This window comes from Bison bison, unplaced genomic scaffold (genome assembly GCF_000754665.1).
Source record: "Bison bison bison isolate TAMUID 2011002044 unplaced genomic scaffold, Bison_UMD1.0 scf7180017864525, whole genome shotgun sequence".
NCBI lineage: Eukaryota > Metazoa > Chordata > Mammalia > Artiodactyla > Bovidae > Bison > Bison bison.
In genome coordinates this window covers 6,125,539-6,147,160 of record NW_011495076.1, presented here as the reverse complement: position 1 = coordinate 6,147,160, position 21,622 = coordinate 6,125,539, and the positions used below count along the sequence as shown (strand labels likewise).

General features: G+C 35.0%; 1 protein-coding gene across 1 annotated transcript in view; it reads left to right on the top strand.

The window, feature by feature from the left end:
• The window catches only part of IMMP2L (IMP2 inner mitochondrial membrane peptidase-like (S. cerevisiae)), a 960,253-nt gene that overhangs the window by 736,796 nt on the left and 201,835 nt on the right, over positions 1–21,622 (top strand). Inside the window, exon 5 of the mRNA XM_010831176.1 lies at positions 91–193. Coding sequence (XP_010829478.1) covers positions 91–193 — 103 coding nt within the window. The remainder of the gene's footprint in view (positions 1–90; positions 194–21,622) is intronic.

Here is a 21,622-nt window from a genome sequence, read left to right as displayed (position 1 = left end):
GGCAGTTTTGTCCTTCCTGAGTTTGTATGCTTCCCTATTTGAGCTCTTTTCTGATCTTTTCTCAATAGTTATTATTTTTTTAATTTCTAGAACTATGGGACACAAAAACCGCTATGTCAAAGTCCCCCGTGGTCACATCTGGGTTGAAGGTGATCATCACGGACATAGTTTTGACAGTAATTCATTTGGGCCGGTAAGTCATCTCATTACTAATATGATTGGATTTCAAATATAGAAACGAAAGTACATCACAGACGTTGCTCAGATAACCCGGTCAAGACTTGTCCACGAATTTTATAGTGGAACACTTTATGTTTGAAAATTTCCTTTTAAATATCATATGAATAACTTAAGCTGTCCGTGGGTGTGTAGGTGTGTGTGTGAGTGAGACATACATATTAGACAACTCAGGCAAGTGATGCTTTCAGCCTGCTATGATCTCAATAGAAATGTTTGTTTTTTTCTCACATATATGTTTTGTACCTTATGTTTTCAATTAGTGTTTGACAGAAATAAGTCAGTAGTTTAAAAGGGATTTATAATGGAAATCATATTGGTTAAGTAACATCTTTCAGCTTTTAATTTATAACAGAAATGCTCATGTTCTTATACCATGTTTATATTCCATAAAATATATGACTAAATTCATATTTTACAATTTTTTTTCAGTTTTGAATGCATACAGAAGTGCTCTATATATGAACCTCTGTAATAACTCATTGTATAAAGAATATTTTAGTTAATGGAAACTGCATTATTTCTCTTTTATTAATAAGATTAAATCTGTTAAATGTATCATGTCGGCCAAGTCCACATTAAAATGTAAACTTTAGTTTGGGTTTAATTGAGAGAGTAAGTGTCTCTGAAATGAAGTGTTAAAAATGTTGTTGTTCTGTTATCTAGTCACCTATGTCTCTTTAAAATCCTAGATCTTCAACCCATTAGATTTTCCTATATCTAGACATGTCCTTACTTGTACGTATGTAAAAGATAATATTGAGCTCCGTTAGTTACATAGGTATGCAAAAATATTATTCACATCCTTTTGTCTAAAACGAAATGGTTGGTGGTCTTATATAAAACCTTTTTCTTCACCTGTTGTGAGGAACCACTATTACCATCACTGCAGGAGCAGTCACTTTACTCATCTTTGACTAAAAGTACAAGAGGCTTGGGACTGGATAAATGTTTATGTGTGAAGTGGAAAGGAACTTTAGGAGACAACATCTACTTCTTTTTCTAGCTACAGTGATACTAATGAAAATGCCTAAGGTCTTTCTTGCTTTTGCATAGTAATTATTAAAGAAATAAAATTTAATCATTGTAAGGTGTATCAGAAATGAAGTGAACAGATTGGAATTGTTGTAGAGGATCCCTTGAAGAGTGTAGTAAAAGTGACTGTCATAAAGAAACTTAGTAGCAACTTGAAAGTTAAAATAAATCACCTAAAAGCAGTTTTATTTCTTTTTCATCATTAAAATTAAATCTATTAAGTGTATCATGCTGGCCAAATCCACATTAAAATGTAAGTTTTAGTTTGGGTTTTAATTGTGAGGGTAAGTGACTCTGAAATGAAGTGTTAAAAATGTTGTTCTCTTATCCGTTGCACATGTGGGGTAAATAATTACTAATTTAATAAGTACTAAAGCTTGAAATTGAGTTGCTTTTTCTTTATTACCAAATGAAGCCAATGCAATCTTATCTATATAATTAGTATTATTGTCAGTTACTTGTATTCCAGAAACTTTCTTATTTGGGAGAGAAAAATTATTAATAGAGTTGATAGCCAGAATACTTGGAATTGCAATTCCAACCTTCAGGATCATATCTATTGTTCAGTTCTTTCTGGGTTCTCTTTCCTGCTGTGTACTTCATAGTAGTACTGTGAACCATTGAACTTTAAGTAGACCTATGGAAGTTGAAAATATATCAGCAATGAAAATATCTTCTGTCACTTATAAGCTTAAAAAAAGAAAGAAAGAAAAAGTGAGAGATATATGAAGGGCAGTCTCATCGGGTTTATTACAATAAGAAACTACAATATGCAAAACATTGACAAATATATTCTGTGTAGGACCTTAATGCCATTGATTTACATCAAGTTTTTAAAGTAAATATACTTGAATTTACAACTTGAACCAGTAACATGAGTCAGAGACATAGAACCACTTTGAAATTTAGTGATTTTCTTCTTTTTATAACGGATATAAATATATAGATGCAGAATGGCCTTTGGTTCACAAGTTGGAATAAACTATAAATTTCCATTTACTTAATTTGTATTGTTTTATTTGTCAAAATTAGATGAAGAACCTGTACTAGAATGAAAGAAAACATTTGTCACATCAAATACTAACCTATTTGTATTTATGACTTTTAGTACATATATTTTTACCCTTACAGTAGATTTCATATTTACGTTCCAATAGCATTTATGACTAGGAATAGTGATTAGTAATGATGCTCCTAAATGAGTTTAAAAGAATAGAGGGGGAAAAAAAGTGAATTAAAGGCCTACCATTTTTTTTTTTAAACAGTAGGCTTTTTATTTATTAAGAGGTAGACAGATGAACATGGAAGGCTGGCCCATTTTAACTTACCCGAAGTTCATATTGCACAGCATTCATCCATCCTACACTGTCAGAAATCTTAAAAGAAATACCCAAGACTGCCAGAAGGATTTTTCTTCCTACTTCTTCTTAGCAAGAAGAGTCAATGAACTGCTTGCAAAGAGTGAGTGAAGTCACTCAGTCGTATCCGACTCTTTGCGACCCCATGGACTGTAGCCTACCAGGCTCCTCCATCCATGGAATTTTCCAGGCAAGAGTACTGGAGTGGGTTGCCATTTCCTTCTCCAAGGCCTACCATCTTTATTTAAAGCTAAACTCTGATGTTTGAGTACAGAGATTTCGTATTACATTTTTGACCAATTAATGGTTATCTGAATATTTTAATTATTTTAATATTTTTATACTTCTAAAAAATAACAACTAAAGTTTTACAATTCTAAAAAAAAGCAAAATAATCTTGAATCTTAAAATACATATGGACTTGAAAGCTGTTATATTTTTCCAATAATTCTCAGTTGAAGTTTTTGACTTATCCATCAGTAATACTGGAGAGTGTGGAAGGTCAGAAAGTTTCAGGCTTTCTGGATTGTTGATTTATTTCTCCCCCTTGGAACAGGGAATGCACTTTTCCTGAAAGTAAGCTCCCTATCTAAAATTAGCCAAAATTGTCTCTAGGATGCTTATCTTGACTTTGTAGAAATTGACTGAAGCTTTTACCCTTCGTTTCCCTCCCAAATAACTTCAGAATTGTAGCCAACTATGTTTAACATCCTTTAACTTTTTGAACTGTAATTATACTTTATCATAGAATCTCTTCAATTTATTTTAAATTTTGCCTATGGGTAATCACGTTGGAGTTGACTTTTTCCATATTCAAGTAAATTTTTAGCTGTAATCTAGAAAAGAAGAAGAAAAGAATATCTTACTCTATTTTTTCCCTCATTTGTTCTAAAATTTCCTATTTATTTTTTAATCTTTGAATTTTCTTTTCTGATTTGGTTTATTGCCACTGTATGTAGGCTCAAGAGGGAATTAAATAGTTTTATGGATGAAAGATGAGTAATGGGTTGTAAATTTAAAGATAGCAAAGTTGTAATAGTAATAGAATGCATTACAACAGAATAAGATCCAAAATCTGCACTTTTCACTTGTAGAGAATGATGTTATGGAGAGAATCCAGTAGACTCCTTTACGAACATAGAGTAAAACGGAAAATCAGATAACTAGTTTTGGACCTCGTCAATCACATAACTTATATGGTCTACATTTCCTTATGTATAAAAGGAAGAGTTTCCTCTCCTCTCAATTCATCTTCCATTTCAGTTCAGTTCAGTTGCTCAGTCGTGTTCGACTCTTTGCGACCCCATGAATCTCAGCACGCCAGGCCTCCCTGTCCATCACCAACTCCTGGAGTTTACCGAAACTCATGTCCATTGAGTAGGTGATGACATCTAACCATCTCATTCCCTGTCGTCCCCTTCTCCTCCTGCCCTCAGTCTTTCCCAGCATCAGGGTCTTTTCCAATGAGTCAGCTCTTCGCATCAGGTGGCCAAAGTATTGGAGTTTCAGCTTTAGCATCAGTCCTTCCAATGAACACCCAGGACTGATCTCCTTTAGGATGGACTGGTTGGATCTCCTTGCAGTCCAAGGGACTCTCAAGAGTCTTCTCCAACACCACAGTTCAAAAGCATCGATTCTTTGGCACTCAGCTTTCTTCACAGTCCAACTCTCACATCCATACATCTTAAATAGATATTTAATATAATGAGCATCAGTTCAGTTCAGTCGCTCAGTCGTGTCCGACTCTTTGTGACCCCATGGACCACAGCACATATAATTTATTTACTACTGCTACTGAGCTACTGAGTCGCTTCAGTCGTGTCCAACTCTGCGTGACCCCATAGACAGCAGCCCACCAGGCTCCCCTGTCCCTGGGATTCTCCAGGCAAGAACACTGGAGTGGGTTGCCATTTCCTTCTCTAATGCATGAAAGTGGAAAGTGAAAGTGAAGTCGCTCAGTCGTGTCTGACTCAGCGACCCCATGGACTGCAGCCCACCAGGCTCCTCCATCCATGGGATTTTCCAGGCAAGAGTACTGGAGTGGGGTGCCATTGCCTTCTCTGATAATTTATTTAATGCACTTCTATTTCAGATTGTTGAGGATGTTCACTAGAAACAGTGATGTATTTTTGAATATATATATATATATAGAAAAAATTTTTAAAGAACATCTTCAGCAACCTAAAATAGGAATACAATTTAAGTATGTTTTATCGATAGGATGAAATATGCAGTCATTACAAATCTGTATCTGTGAAGAATTTAATGACAGCACATTCATGGTATTGTTTTAAGTGAGTACATGAAACTGAAAAATAGATTACAATGTTATGTTAATTGAGCCGGGAGTTATGATTATGGTCAATTCTTTTTTATACCTTTGCACTTCACTATATTGTAAAAGGTCTACAGCAAGTTTTTATTATTTTTATAATCAGAAGAAAACTAAATATTAAAAAAATAAGATAAAGATGATTAAAGTAATGAATTCTAAGTTTTATTCTAAATTCTCTAAAAATGGTTTATAATGCCATGGCCAAAGGGAAGAATATTTATATCACAGATGTGATTGGGTAAAAAATGTTTCAATTATGAATGTCTCTATGGAAGATCTATGTACCAAACCTCTTGAATATATCATCATTGTACAATGATAGAAACTGTCCAATCTTCTCATAATATGGATTCACTAATATATGACTTTAGCTCAGATTTCCAGTGTGAAAAATATACTTTGTTAGTATCCTTTAAGGTTTTTATTATTGTCTGAAAATGTTTTTCAGTACATATTACTGCTTGATTTCACTGGAGTATGCATTAAAGATAACTAATGGTTGCTTAGAAAATTCAGAAAGCACTTCTCTTAATAATTTTTTGCTCTGTGAAAGACATTATAGCCTTTCCCTTTACCATCCCTACTTCTGTGTAGATGGAATTAATATAATTTCTATTGAGGTATGTTCTTTGCCACCACCCAAAAGTAAGTGATTACAATAGATATTATTGAATTTTCTGCTTGCTTTAGAAGGAAAGCACATAAAAGTCAAGTTTTTTTTTTTGTATGTGTGTGCACATAGCTATGAATTTTCAAATAGTGATTTTTAAACTATTTCAGATTAGACTGTTCGTCAATTAAGAAAACAGTTCTTTTTTTATTTATTATAAATATTCATTTTATTACTTATATTTGAAATGGTTTCATAGATACCCATTCTTTTTGGTGAAAACCTAGATTGACCCTTTCTGTGGCCTCCATTTAACTTGTACATTCCCTATCTTTGAATTTCTTTCAGTTTAATGTAGTTTTAAGTCACAAGCCACTGAAATTCATTTATTACTTGCTGTATAAAGATTTGTTGTCAGAATGTATGTCATAATTGAAGTTCTTGGGTTATAGTATCTAAAATAATGTTTTTAATTTCATTCATCAAAGGATATTAAGGAGGAAAAAAAAAACATTTCAGGTGGCATGACCTTTCTAATCTATATAAAAGTGTTTTGACTTTTAGATTTGTGGTCATAGTGTCACCTTGTGAACAATTTCTATGTGGGAACCATGAAACAGAACTGAACAATTGGGTGCAGAAACTATGTATGATATACTGCCTCTATCTAAGAGAGGAAACCAGGGAATTATACTAAATGTGAATTCTTTTTAATTCCAAGTCATTTGGAAAAAAGCTAACCCAATCACTTATTTCATAGATGCCTAATTAAATAAAATACTAGCCCCCTAAAATGTTTTCTTGAAGGAAATATGTCTAATAGATAATAGTTTTTAAATAATTGAGTATTAGAAATATTCTTTCTTAATTACATGATTGATGATCTAAAAATGATAATCTATAAGAAAGCATTGAAATGAAGATGAAAATTCCATTAACCTCCTTTTGAACTTAGCAAAATTCAAAACATTTTTTACTTTTTACAAAAGTACCGAAAAGTAAAGGAGAGGAAAAATAAAGTTTATGTTTTCCTATCATGTAAGTCTTTCGTTCTGTCTTCAAGACAAATTTTTGAACATCTTTCAGTTATCCATATTGATTTTAGCCTGGATTGCGCTGGCTGGAATGGATCAGGAGAGATGAGGATTGTATTAACTACAAAGAGAGTACTAGATTAAGTAATATGTGGGAAATGAACATTGAAAGAGGTTTATTAGTCATTCCTATTTTGAATTTTCTCCCTATGTTATGCATTTTTCATAAAAAAAAAAAGAAGAAGAAGAAATACAATATGTGATCAGGGCAACAAAATAAGGTTCTTGGAGATACAATGAGGCTAACAGGAAGAGTAAGGGAAGGAGTATTATATTTTATAGACCAATTGACAAAGGGAAGCATTGGAATGGAGTTTGGGGACATGTTTGAAAGATTCAGGGTGTAAGGACAGAGATTCAAGTTGTGGATGATAGGAGTACACTGAACCTGGGAGTCTCCCCAATGCTTTCACCACTGTCATCAAGAGATGCCTTGATGCCTAGAAAGAGCATAAGTGGGTCAGTAGATAGAACGACTGAGGTATAAGCCCAGCCTGGAAGGAGGCAGATAAATAATAGGGCAGAAAACAACACAGCACTTTAAGTAGAGGTGTGAGACAGATCCTCTTAGAAGAGTAGACATCTGTGTACTGAAAACCCATAAGAAAAACCTATAAAATCTTCTGAGAGGGTTTGGTAAAACAGAGTGTTCTGAAATCCATGAAAATAATAATTATTTGGTACAATCTCATACTGCAAAAAAACACTCTGGATGCCGCAGGTTTTGTGAATGAAGTGGTTTATGCTTGGAGTGGTTAATATGTTTCAGCTGCATTGAAAACATTGTTTGAACAGTACAGAATATTCTTGTGGACTTTTGAGAATGAATTGACATTTCATTTTATGTATTGTTAAGTGTAGCATTTTCCTTGTGTAAATTCTCTTATTCAGATAGAATAACTTTTATTTAAAATCAGCCATCTTCAAATAAAGAAAAAGGTCATTAGACTATGTTGACAGAATTCAAGTAAAGTGTTCTGTTCACACTTTCTTTGAAATATGTTGCTTAGACTTTAATTGGTTGTATTTTCCAGTTTCCTTGTAGTACATGCTATTGTTCATTAAAACTTCTGTTAGGAACTAAAACGATCTCTCTTTGTAGAAGAATATTTGTGATAGAAGTCCCTTGGTTCCGAAAATCATAAAAGCTTACTTTGGTGTTTTCCTTCAATTGTTTTTCACAGTTTCTTTTGAACAGTGCCAGAATCTAGCAACCTCACATATTTTACTTAGGTATAATTCTTACTTGGGTGGTATAGACAAAAGCATGTATTTCATAAAAAGGCCAAAGCCAATGAGAAGAAATACCATAATAATGAAAATATCTGTATATCCAAAGTGCTAAGTCTCAGAAAAGAATCAATTCTCTGGAGCAATATTCAAAACAGAGAAATGTTCATACAGCAAAAAGAAACAAAAAAGCCCACAAAAATCCCTTAGGATCAGCATCAGTGTTGGTTGGATTTAGTTATAATACAATTAGAACATCTATATAAATTATATCTATATATGTATATATATGATTGTTTTAAAGAGCATGGAAACATAATACCAACTAGAGCTAGTGGTGAAGTACATCTTCCTTCCCATAAGAACAGAGACAAACTGAGCTTCCGTTTCTACCAAATCAAATTTTGCTTGTTTTAATTATTCTGCTACATAGAAATCATTTTCCACATGATTTCATTTTCAGATAGGAGAAATGTCAGCAGAATTGTCATTAAATTTCATTGCTATGGCAGATACTATCCCTTAGGGCCATTTAGTTAGAATTAAGCATGTCCATTACACTAGAAATGTTATATTTACTGACAGTGGGTCAGGAGACAAAAATTAGTGAAATATATGCAGTATTATTGATTTAGCAGTTTTACAAATTCTCAAAAATTTTAAGTGGGATTGAAATCATTATCTTATTATTTATAAGACATAATCAGTGTCTATATTACATGTCTACATAGAAAAATAAAATGAAAAATATAAGGAGCTCAAAAGAGAAGAAAAATCTACTGACTAGCCTAAACAATATAAGGAGAAAAAAAAAATCAGCTCTTGAATACTTTGCAGTTTAAGGTTTGAGATTGAATTTCCTCATTTCAATATTTATTTATTTATAAAATATGTACTATTTCCTGTCTACCTCTTCAAGTGCAAAACAATGTAAATGACTTTGTCTTTCTGCTGAGCTTCTCAGAGATGACTTTCTTTAGAAATTTTTAATTTTCCTAAAGCTTTTCTTCAGTCAGTTCAGTTCAGCCGCTCAGTTGTGTCCGACTCTTTGCGACCCCATGAACTGCAGCACACCAGGCCTCCCTGTTCATCACCAACTCCCAGAGTCCACCCAAACCCGTGTCCACTGAGTCCTAAAAAATGGCTTTGATTTGTGTCAGCATCTTATTGGGCTATTTCCTGAAAAAACTTGCAAGAGAATTAAAAGATCAGTTTGATTGTCAAAGATTTAGACAATTCATTTCTGTGTAATGGAGCCATATATGGAGTCTGTAATGAAGTAAAATAACCATAGTTTTAGATATTATCCACTGGAAGACCCATGTGGGTTTGTGTTATGTTAACATTTGTCTACCTTGATGAATCAAACAAGTGAAAATGGAATTCTTTATTACAGTGTCAGAGTCAGAACCATGAGGTGTGTTCTACTGATGGGGCATCACAGGCCCCATCACTTTTTCACAAAATAACATTGATTCCTGTAATATGGTTCCTAGGTATTTCTGCTCCAACTCATCCTCCTGTCAGCAAGGGTTTTTCTTAAAAGAACTCTGATCACATCATTTCACTTCTTGAAATAATATCATCAGCTGACAGCACCTATCATGCTTAATGAAGAAATGTTAGAAGCTTTCTTTCCCTCTTAAATCAGAAATAAAACAAGAAGGTTAGCTTACCACCTCTGTTCAACACTGTGCTAAAGGTCATTGCCAGTGCAGATTAAGGCAAGAAAAAATAGAAAATGTGGCAATTGGAAAGGAAAATTCCAAAGTTTTTTTGTTCTCAAGTGTATTATTGTCTAGTTAGAAAACCTAAGAGGAATCTGCAGAATTATTCAGACAAGTACGCAAGTTTGTTTGTGTAAGAGCTATCATGTACGGTGACAAACAGGTCTAGACTTCATCAACAAATAGAAAACACCTTTAAAGAACTTGCCATTGGAAATAGCAATAAAAAATGCAGGATAGTGGTTAGCTTTGGAAGGCATGGAGTGAACGTAGGTGGAGATGGGTGAACAGGGACACCAAATTACTGGTACTGTCTTAAACCTTAAACAGGCTGGTAATGATATAGCTGTTCATTATATTATGCATTATACTTTTTATGTCTGAAGTGGAATATTTTTAATAACTACCTAAATATTAAAAGTTGGCTTCAGTGGCCACACAAAACTCATGGCAGATCTTTCTAATAGGTTTGGGCCATGAGGTATGGAGGTCTACATACCACACATCTAAATATTTTATAGCTATAAATCAAGTTGATCTTTTCTCTTAACTTGACAACTATACCTGCATATGGCTAAAACCAGCAAACATATGAAAGATGATGGAATTTAATTATTATAAGTCTACGTATTCTACTGAAAGGCCTGGGATATTTGAAAAAGTAATGTAAAACATATAATTCATAAATTATTATATGTTTATTCATAAAATTTTTCTGACCTCCATTTTAGCAAAATCACAATATTGTTATAATATTTTCACATAATTTGCATTTTACTTAAACAATAATTATATAAAGGATTAAAATATTTAATTGCATTAGAGTATAGAAAATTTGAATATATATTTATCAAAATGGAAATGAAAAAATGGAAAAGTAATTTTTTCAAATTTTTCTAAAAGTTTTTTGTAAAACATCAAAAAACCAGGAGTTGGTGATAGACAGGGAAGCCTGGCGTGCTGCAGTCCATGGGGTTTCAAAGAGTTGGAAACAACTGAGTGACTGAACTGAACTGAAAATATAAAAAATATCTCTTAAAAGTCAAAAGGCAAAGTGACTACTAATGAACATAAAAATTATATAAAAATTATTGAATTTTTAGGTATTCAAAGAATTTAATATTTTTAAATATTTTTATAAAAGTATATCTATTTACAGTTTGAGGGTTTGAGTTCGATATATTTGTCCATGAAAAACGTCTATATTACCCTTTATGCATATCATATCCTAAACTACATATATGAAAATTTAAGAAGCACTTAAGCATTTAAATTTTTTGCTCAGGAGGGTAATGAGTAAGAAGAGGCATGTCAGCAAGACTGATCTGGGAAAATAATGAGAGATTAGATTGCAAATAGACCACAGGTAGAGAATGCAATTTGGAGTAGGCAATGGCACCCCACTCCAGTGCTCTTGCCTGGAAAATCCTATGGATGGAAGAGCCTGGTAGGCTGCAGTCCATGGGGTCGCTAAGAGTCTGATACGACTGAGTGACTTCACTTTCAATTTTCACTTTCATGCATTGGAGAAGGAAATGGCAACCCACTCCAGTGTTCTTCCCTGGAGAATCCCAGGGAAGGGGGAGCCTGGTGGGCTGCCGTCTATGGGATCACACAGAGTCGGACATGACTGAAGTGACTTAGCAGCAGCAGAGAATGCAATTACTCAATGATATTATTGGTTAAGTGGAAGATGATAAAGTGGCAATAATAGAAATATGAAGAAGTGTGTTGATTTGAGTTTTTAGGAAACAAGAATTGATTGGATTTTTGTTAGATTCCTTTGACTAGAATTAACTCACTCTATCTGTTAGGGAAGTTCCCAGCTCAAATACTCAGTTACCTTCATGCTCACCTATGATGGATCACATCTTAAAATTGAGCATGATGAGCTTTAATCATAATGATAGTTTTGTGATGATCTTTATATGGAAGAACAAAAGATGGAAGTGACAAGGTAATGTCTCCAAGCTTCTTTGGTTAGCAAAATGTATGTAGAGATATTGTGGCAGTCTTGGCTACCTGGTGAGAATTGTGCTCATACTGATTAGACTTGCTATTCTGACCTTAGGAAAGAGAACTGAGTTTTGCTTATGACTCCTTAGCACTTAAAGACAAGTATTATTCCATCAAAATTCTGTTGTCAGGACTTTCCGGGTGGTCTAGTGGTTAAGACTCCAGGCTTTTACTCTAGAGATGCAATTTCCACCCCTGGTCAGGGAAGTAAGATCCTCATGCCACTCAGAGTGCTCCCTCCTCTCCCCCCACAAAAAAAATTTCTGTTCTTTTACATTTAGCATCCATGTCAGCTGATCAACTACTCATCCATTTCACAGGCCTTCTCTGCTCCTTTTCTAAAGTTCTTACCTATTCCAAAGGGTGGAAGATGAATCCAAGAATGTAGAAGCTAATGAGAAGGAAACATATTATGTAAAATAAATATTTTGATTGCTGGCCAACAGAAAAGCAGGTTTAAAATTTTCTTTTCACTGTTTTTATTTAATATTATTATTTGAAATGTAGTATATAGGATATACTTCATTTCAGTAGTTTTAGAAAGCAAGAAAAAATCATTAGTTTTGATGAAGGAATGATGTAGAGTATTTGCACTAATTTCCACTTACATTAACTGATCATCCCTTTAAATAAAATTTTAGTATTTCTATAATGGTATTCTGTTCAGTGGAAGGAAAGGGGAAATTAAATGGCTTCATCAAGTTGTAGAATTTGGGGCCTTGCTTTTTTCTGAATCACTAAACCTGGTTTTCATAAAGGTAATAATTATTAACTAGAATTTACTTTAGACTAACAACTACATTAGGCTAAAGTTTTACATAGACCCCCAGTGATTTTATTTATAGTTGAAGGGCTTTAACTGAACATTTTCAAAGCTACTTAAATCTCTCTTGTTGTGAAATGTATTTGCCTATTCCCTACAGAGGCTTTAAACTCTATCTGCCTAGTATTTACTAAGAAGCTGCAGTCAAATGAAAGATTCTTCTCAAATGAGCCATGATTATATTTAGGTTGTTCATATAAATTAAGTTTCACTTCAAAAAAAAAACCTAATAAGATTATAAATTATGTAATTTCTCCAAGTCATTATGGAATTATACAATCTCTGGTCTAGGAAATGTTCTAACCTTAAAATATTTGGTCCAGAGGCTTTTAAAACAAAATTACTTAATTTTATGCTGCTTTTGACATTAGCAAAAAGCAAACCAAAAAAAAAGTATTTGCTCAGTCTTTTAAATAAAGAAAATTTATGTATTGCATAGGGAATAGTAATACCATTAAATGAATGAATTATTCTTTAAATCTAAAGACATGATTTCAATGGACTGTTATCTTCATATTCCATGCATTACCCTGAAATGACTGAAAACTAATGGTGCAAAATGGGCAAGGCCATTTAAAAAGTCATTCATCAAAGTGCATGGTATTTAAATCACCTTTTTATCCAGATGGACATTGCTAGTTAACTGTTATATCTTTTCAAGTGATATTTACTGTTGAGTCACAAAAGTATACTTTATAAACATTTTAAATAAATTTTCAAGAGTAAGTTTTCATTTGATTTTATTTCAATCACCTAATACTTTATATTTTAATTTGGGAGGGGGGAAAAAAAATCCTACCATGCTTTAGCTGAAGTATTTTTCTCTTTAGATGAAACTACTATTTGATTTCAGAGAGGTCTCTCTACGCCTTTATGTATTTCCCATACCATATTGTATCCATGTGAATTTTTATTCTGTGCTTCTTCACCCTATCACTACCCCTAACTGTCTCACTAATTCTTTTGGAGTTCATTATCTATAGCACTTTTTTGTCTATTTGTTTTAGCAAAGGAGAATTGCTATTTGGTTTTAAGGAAGAATATGAATAAGATATCCTTTTTGAAAAGGGTTTTAATAGGATATACCTGTGTATGAGGATATTACCCTAAATCAAAATATGATTATCCTTTAGGTTCAGGAAGAGTGCCTTCTTTATGCAGTTATTTTCTATATTCTCTGTTTTTAATTCCTCAAAATCTTCAATATGGCTATAGGGACTGTTACCATGATCTTTTGCAGAGTATATCTGTTTGAATGTGCTTTCCTATAACTTCAATCTAGTTTAAAAATAAACCAACCAAAAACATCAGGAATCATGCCAAACAGAATCATTTACAGATGCATGGGATATGCATCTATATGCTCTATATTCTTCTGGCTTGATTGAAAATAAACTGACCTAGAGTAAACTATAATGTCTTCAAAGCTCATTATACATTCTATGTTCTTAGCCCCTATTTCTTTTAACACACAGTAGAAGCCTCCCTTCTGCCTTCGGTGTCCAGATCTCACCTGCTCTCAAAATTCTTTTCTTCCCAGATAGCTCAGTGGTAAGGAACCCTCCTGACAAGCAGAAGATGAGGGTTTGATCCCTGAGTCAGGAAGATCCCCTGGAGAAGGAAATGGCAACCCACTCTAGTAGTCTTGCCTGGGAAATCCCATGGGGTTATAAAAGAATCTGACACATCAGCAACTAAACAACAAAACCACCCCTCCCCAAAGGAGGAAATCTAATAATCTTTTAAGACAGAGAGAGAGAGAGAGAAAGAGAGAGAGAGAAAGGATGGGGGCATCAGGGAAGATGCGGAGAGAAATACTATCTTTTGCAAGTATTACTTTCAACTTTTTATAAATGTAGCATGAACTTTCTCTTCCACTCAGTTTAAAGAAAAACTAATAAAGCAGTAGAAATAAGGTTGCAAGCAAAGCAATTGTTTGTGTGGTGATGGCTCCCTCAAAGTATCACGAGGTTCCCTTGCTTGTCCCTGAGAGCAATGGTGAATAACAATTTGAAGTGGCCTCCTTACCCAGCCCTACCCTGAGTTGATGCCCCACCCCAAGGCCTTCTGGAGCTGAGGGAAGCTCAGTCCCATGTCCAAAGCTGTGCTCTGCTTCCCAAAGTTACAATACATATCACAGTTGGTGCCTCAGACTCTCAGTCCCTAGGGTTGCTCATGTGCCAATCCTGAGCCAACTAACTATGACCTATGGAACAAAATCTAGATGAGAAAGGACTGACGGGCCTCTGATGCCCATCCTGGAACAATCAATCTTTGTCAAGTAGTGGAACACCATGGTAGCCATAGCTTGCATCAGGCTTCTACTTCTGGATCAACTAGTGTGGCCAGAAGGCAGTATTACACAAAAATTGTGGCAGTCCTGTTGCAGGAAGGGGGACCTCTTCCAGGACCTGAAACCGGGCTCTTGTCTAACACTCAGAAATGAATTGTCCAAGGAGACACATGCTGACAAAGCAAGAGATTTTATTGGGAAAGGGCACCCAGGCAGACAGCAGTAAGTTAAGGGAACCCAGGAGAACAGCTCTGCCGCTTGGCTTGCAATCTGGGGTTTTATGGTGATGGGATTAGTTTCCAGTTGTCTTTAGTCAATCATTCTGATTCAGAGTCTTTCCTGGTGGTGCACACCTTGTTCAGCCAAGATGGATGCCAGCGAGAAGGATTCTGGGAGGTGGTCGAACAGGTAGTGTCTCCTTTTGACCTTTCCCAACTCTTCCAATTGGTGGTGGCTTATTAGTTCCGTGTTCCTTACCAGGACCTCCTTTGGTAAAACAACTCATGCAAATGATTACTATGGTGCCTGGCCAGGGTGGGCAGTTTGTCAGTGTGCTTCCCCTGAGAGTCCCATGGAAATCTTATTTTGCTGATACCAGTGTAGAGAAAGGAGTTGTTGTTCCCAGTTTCTGCAGGGTGCGAATAGGCCACGCTGTCATAGAATAAAAGGTAGAACGCATACACCCTGTAGCAAGAGACAGAGATAAAGCACTATGATGTTCACAGAACTTCTGGCTGGAAAAAAATGGATAGGCTTCCATGAGTTCAAAGAAAGGACAGAATTTGGGCTTCTGAGCAAATGAGAAAGTAACTTTCTAGAAGTAGAGAGCAAGTTAGAAGCAGGGAGGTGGAAGCCTATACAACATATACTGGGTATTTGAGCAATTTTATATTTTGATGGAAACTCAGTTGTGGGAAGGGCAAATTCTGAAGCCATGACTAAGAACCTTGAGTATCACACAAAGAAGTCTCAACATTATCCTTTGGGCTGTGAAGCACTCAGAAGGCTTTTGGGCAGGGTAGAGAAATGATAATAACAGCAATTTAGGAACACTAATCTGACAGTATGCTGTAAAATGAGTTGGAGAATGAACCAAAAGGTGAAATACCTTACCCTGCAAAAATGCTGTATAATCATCCATAGTACACAAATTAGGCCAAGAGTTCATACCTAAAAAACACTAAAGGGAGCTTATTAGAAATGCAGATGTCTTTACCTGCCCCTTACAGATTTTGGTGTGTAAGTGTGAAGTGGGGCTTTGAGATTTGCTTTTTTTTTTTAAAACACCAGGTGAATGTGGCCAGAGAACACTGCTTTGAGAAATGCAGATCTTGGCATGCGATCTGGAGAATCAGTTTAGGATCTGAGTATGAAAGAGTCCTGGTTCATCCTTGCAACTTGCTCAGCTCAGAGCCCTGGATTTCAGCCTTGGTTTTGGTGTAATATATCTGAAGTCAGAGCCAAAGCAGAAGGTTGAAGACATGAAGCCTTAATTCTCTCCCAAGTTTCTATGGGCTCTATTTCATGTGGTGCCATCTCTCTGTGGATAAGTCAACTGGAAATTTTACAGCATGACTCACCAAGGAATAGCACTGAGTTCTGTGGTTTTGGTGGGGAAGCAGTGCCAGAAAAGATTAATGTATTCTGTTTTAAGTCTGAAGTGAGGTTATTTTATGTAGCTTCAAGATTCCTTCTCTTCTTGCAGTCTATGCAGATTCAAATTCAGTACAATTTAAATGACAAAGGGTGACTTGGGCTGTTTAACAAATGGGAGATTGATATTAATCATCAGGTTTTTGGAGCTTCACCCTGAACAGAGTGGGGAGTGATAAGTCCTCCTAGGAGTACTTCCACAGATGCACTGTATTAGTAGACTTTGCTTGGCTATTCTTTGTTCAATAATTAATTAGAAGTCTTTTCAAAAGTCTCCTTATGTCTCCTGAACTTGGAGCAATAAAATTTTTATCCTGTGCTGATAAATTCTAAGATTCATATTTAGATTGATTTAATATGTGTTCCAGTTAGTATGTGATATTTATTTTGTTTTTAATCTTATTGTTGTTCTTGTATGACAGTTTAAGATTAAAAGCTGCTAAGAGTCTGAATCTGTGCTAAGATTTTCTTTGCATCCTCTTCCTTTTCACCATTGTACCTTTCTTCGATCATTTTCTTTGTCAGCCCAGCTAGATGCCTAGGCTTTGAAGAGATGATTCATTCGTTTGGCTTAGGGTTTGTCAGGGTTACTTTCATGTTGCCAAAACCAGTGATCTTTCCCATGTATTCCTCTTATTTAGCCTTTCAACAGTATTCTATATAGTTGACCACTTCCTCTTTAAAACATATTGAGAATTTTTTTCTCTTAGCTTCCTTGAAACTGTATAACCAGTCATTTTTTTCTCAGCCTCTTTTCACTTTCATTTTTCTCTCCCTTGGCCTGCCCCTGAGCTCTGTCCTATTCTTTCATCCCTATTTAAAGCTCTCCCTGAGAAAAAATGAATCTAATGTCTTTAAAAGATGTATTTTATGCACTGGTGTTTGGAATTATATCTCCAGATTGATCTTATCACACTTGGATAGTCAATAAGCATCTCAGATTTAACATGTCTAGAGTGAAATTCTTTGTTCCTTCCCACTCCCATCTTCTTTCCTCAGACTTCCCAGATTTTAGTAGATGACATCACCGTCTACCCAGTTACTCAAGCCAAAAAGCTCAGAGTCCTTAATGTCTCACTTTTTATCACTCCCATCTGCACCCTACCATCAGAGCCTGGTAATTCTGCCACCATCATATCCTAAACTTGCCTTATTTCACCCACTTCTGTTACTGCCTCTCTCACCCAACCACGAGAGGTTCTTTAACTGGCCCACAAGCTTTCCTTCTTCATCTTCTAAACTCTAATATCCAGATAGCAGCTGGGGCCATCTAACCCACAAATCAGGTCTCTCTCCTACAAGAAACACTTCAGTGGCCTCCTGTTGCTATTAGAATTAGAAAACTTCTCTACAGTGTTTTCTCTGACTCGCTTGACCGTTGCCTTCAGGGGTCTCGCACCACGTGGCTCCCGCATTTCAGTCTTCCCTATGCTCTGCACCACTCTGGTCTTTCAGTTACTTGAACAGACCATAGGTCTTCTGTACTAGGCGGATCCTCTTCCTGGAATTCTCTTCCCTTAGGTCTTTCTGTAGCAGCTCCCTATTTTCCCCAGTTTGGAGAAGATTTGGCTGTGTACCCAGTTTAAAGTGAAACACACACACACACACACACTTCTGCCATCACTCTTATTACTGTGCTATTTTTTTCATAACTTGCCACTATCTTATTTCACTTCTTTATTTATTTTCTTTTTTTAATTCCCACTAATAGAAATTAAGTTTCATGAGGTCAAGAACCATGTCTTTCCAGTTCACTGATATAAAACAGTGCCTGGCTCATCACAAGCACTTAATACATTTTTTTTTTTTAATGGATAAGTGGTTTTCTGATCTGTGAATGAGCTTAGCTCTAATGGTGCCTCCTGGTTTAGAAGTAAGTTAGTGGAACGTATCCAAGGACATCTTTGGAAAAAAGAGACTCTGTTTGTAGAGGCCAGTGGAGGTTGGAATTGGGGTCATGGCATGGGGTACTTTCCAGAAAGCACTGGATGACTCTAGAGAGTGATATGGAAACAAAGTGATGATCCAGCAATCTCACTTCTGGGTATATATCCAAAGGAAATAAAACCATTATCTTGAAGAGGTATCTTTACATGTACATAAATGTACATGTTCATTGCAGCATTATTCATACTAGACAAGATATGAAGACATCCTAAGTGTCCATGAGAGGATAAATGAATAAAGAAATATTATACATACATATTGTACATACAGATGTACAAAATATTGTAATATAAACATGTACATATATGTGCACACCATAATTTCTTCATTCATTATGTGCATATATATATGCATACACACACAAAAGTATATTTATTATTCAGCTGTGAGAAAAAAAGAAATGTTACCATTTGCTGCAACATGATGGACCTTGAGGGCATTGTGCTAAGTGAAATAAGCCAAAGAAAGACAAATATTGTATGATATCTCTTACATGAAGAATTTAAAGAAAAAAGAATTTGTAGAAACAGAGAGTTTTAAAGTGGTTGCCATGCGCTGAAGGATTGAGTAAATAGGGAGATGTTGGTAGAAGGGTACACATCTTTACATGGAGAGGCTCTTAAGAACTAATGTGTAACGTGGTGAGTACAGTTAACAACACTGTATCTTTAACTGAAATTTGCTAAAAGAGGAGAACTTAAATGTTCTTACCAACTACCCCCCAAACTATCTATATATAGACAAATGTGTTAATAACTAGATGAGTAGAATCCTTTCACAATATGTATGGATTTCAAATCATCACATTGTACACTTAAATATATATTATAATTTTAATTGTCAACTATACCTCAAAGCTAAAAATAATTTTTAATTTAAAAGATTATAGGGAAAATAAGGCTCAACTAAGTAGGTTTTTGCTCTAAAACATTCAGACTCTAATACTAACAATAAAACAAACTGATCAAAAAATAAGTAAATAAGAAGGTGATTCAACCAAAGCAAATAAAATAAGAAGAAACAGCCAAGGTTTCTTACAGATAGAGCACGGGGCTTATGTGATAAGTAAGTGGACCAGCTGACTGAAACCTGGAAAAAATGGAAGAGTGTATATACAGGGATGGTAGGAATCTTTGGTGACAACCAAAACTTACCTTCCATATTTAGAGAGCCAGAGTAGAACTCTAAGATATTGGTTCTCTCAAGGTATTACTGGAATGTTAAGACCATGGAGTCTTATTTAATACAGAATCATATGAAATGTAGGGGTTAAAAAAATCTCCCTGAGAAGATAAAAAGAGCAATAGAGCCAAAGCTTCTGATTCCATTTGGAAGCTCTCTAATCTGATTCTTTGTCATCTATAACTAAAATCTTAGAGCGCTGTTTTACAAAGTTTAGAGTGGGTCAGAATCAACTGGGATGCTAGATTGAAAATAGAGCTTTCCCATCCTCTGTGAGATACTGATTTGGTAGTACTTGTATGGGTTTTGGCAAACTGTATTTTAGCAAGTATTCTCCAAATCAAACTAATACCACCTAGTGCAAGGTCAGTCATGGCTTGATAAACAGTGGTTTAGAGGAACCCACAGCTTTACCTATTCTCATGTAGCATTTAGACAAAGTTCAGTATTGTTTTGAGTGCTTGAAATTTTGCTTGGTATTTAATTGTTGGTTATTTAGACATAGTGAAACTCTATACATGTCTCTTTCTAAGAATTGGGTGTTTTAATTATTACAGTTATGCATACTCTGCTTTTTCTTTTTTGGTTGAGTCTTGAAAAATATGAGTTTCAGATAACATACATTATTTGAATGTATAGGATCTGACTTTAAATTATAACATTAGATGGGAAAAATGAGAAAGTATGTTAATTGGATATGTATTTTCTCTTATTAGTTTTAGTAGCCCCATATACAATTGCTTCTGTATGTATGCATGCCAAGTCACTTCAGCCGTGTCCGACTCTTTGCGACCCCATGGACTGTAGCCCACCAGGTTCCTCTGTCTGTGGGATTCTCCAGTCAAGAATACTGGAGTGGGTTGCCATTTCCTACTCCACAATTGCTTCTACCTATGTGATATTCCTGAACTCTGGGAACAGAAATTCCACTGTTATTTGTGTAAGCAGTTCGTGTATGACCAAAAAACCTGAAGAAACTATTTAAATTGTAAACATGATTGCATTACCTAGAGAAAAATATTCTTAGATAAACTTAAAGCTTCCTTTTCAAGAGAATATTAAGCTAATTGGAATTTTTCTTAGTTTAAAAAAATGATTTCCAGAAATTGTTTCATTTTTTGCACTTTCTTTTTATATTTAGTTCAGAAACTGTTAAAACTTGGCTATTCCAAAACAAAAATTGATTAGAGTGTAGAAAGAATAATGGAGATAGACTAGTTGATTCAAGGAAAATTATATGTGTAAGAAGCACCAAATACAGAGTTTAGTGGGGGTATCCTGTGCATTGTGGTTATTAATTTAAAGACAAGGGATGACTGACTGCTTACATAAACAGAGCAGTGCCTACCCTATGTCATATATATGTCATGTTCTCTACTGTTAGAGATTTTCTGAAGGTAAAGCACATCTGAGTAACCTTTGTATCTGTTCTCTTTGCCTAGCCCAAATCCTAACACTCACAGGGTTAATCCAAGTCTGGATTAGACTAGTGCAGTTTAGAATACAATATGCAATCATAGTACTATGATTCACACCCTCTCATCCTTTTAATGATCAAAATTGTAACGATATAACCTACTGGGCTATAGTTACACTTGGGGTGATTGATTTGGGTTCATGTGGATATACTAGCTCTGAGGGTTGTCTTGATCCAACATAGCTACTCTTGCTATAATGATTGAATAGACAAATTTCATGCCTCTTATTTCAATCATAAAAATGGGCTGGGGGCGGGCATATAAAAAACAAAGAAACCCTTAAGCAACATAATATAAGCCAGGTGTTCTTTTTCTCAGCTTGACTTAGTCTTGCTCATCCAATACCTCATGTTTCTCTCTATCACACATTTTTTTTTTTTTTTGTTGAGATCTTTAATCCATTTTGAGTTTATTTTTGTATATGGTGTTAGAAAGTGTTCTAGTTTCATTCTTTTACAAGTGGTTGACCAGATTTCCCAGCACCACTTGTTAAAGAGATTGTCTTTAATCCACTGTATATTCTTGCCTCCTTTGTCAAAGATAAGGTGTCCATATGTGCGTGGATTTATCTCTGGGCTTTCTATTTTGTTCCATTGATCTATAT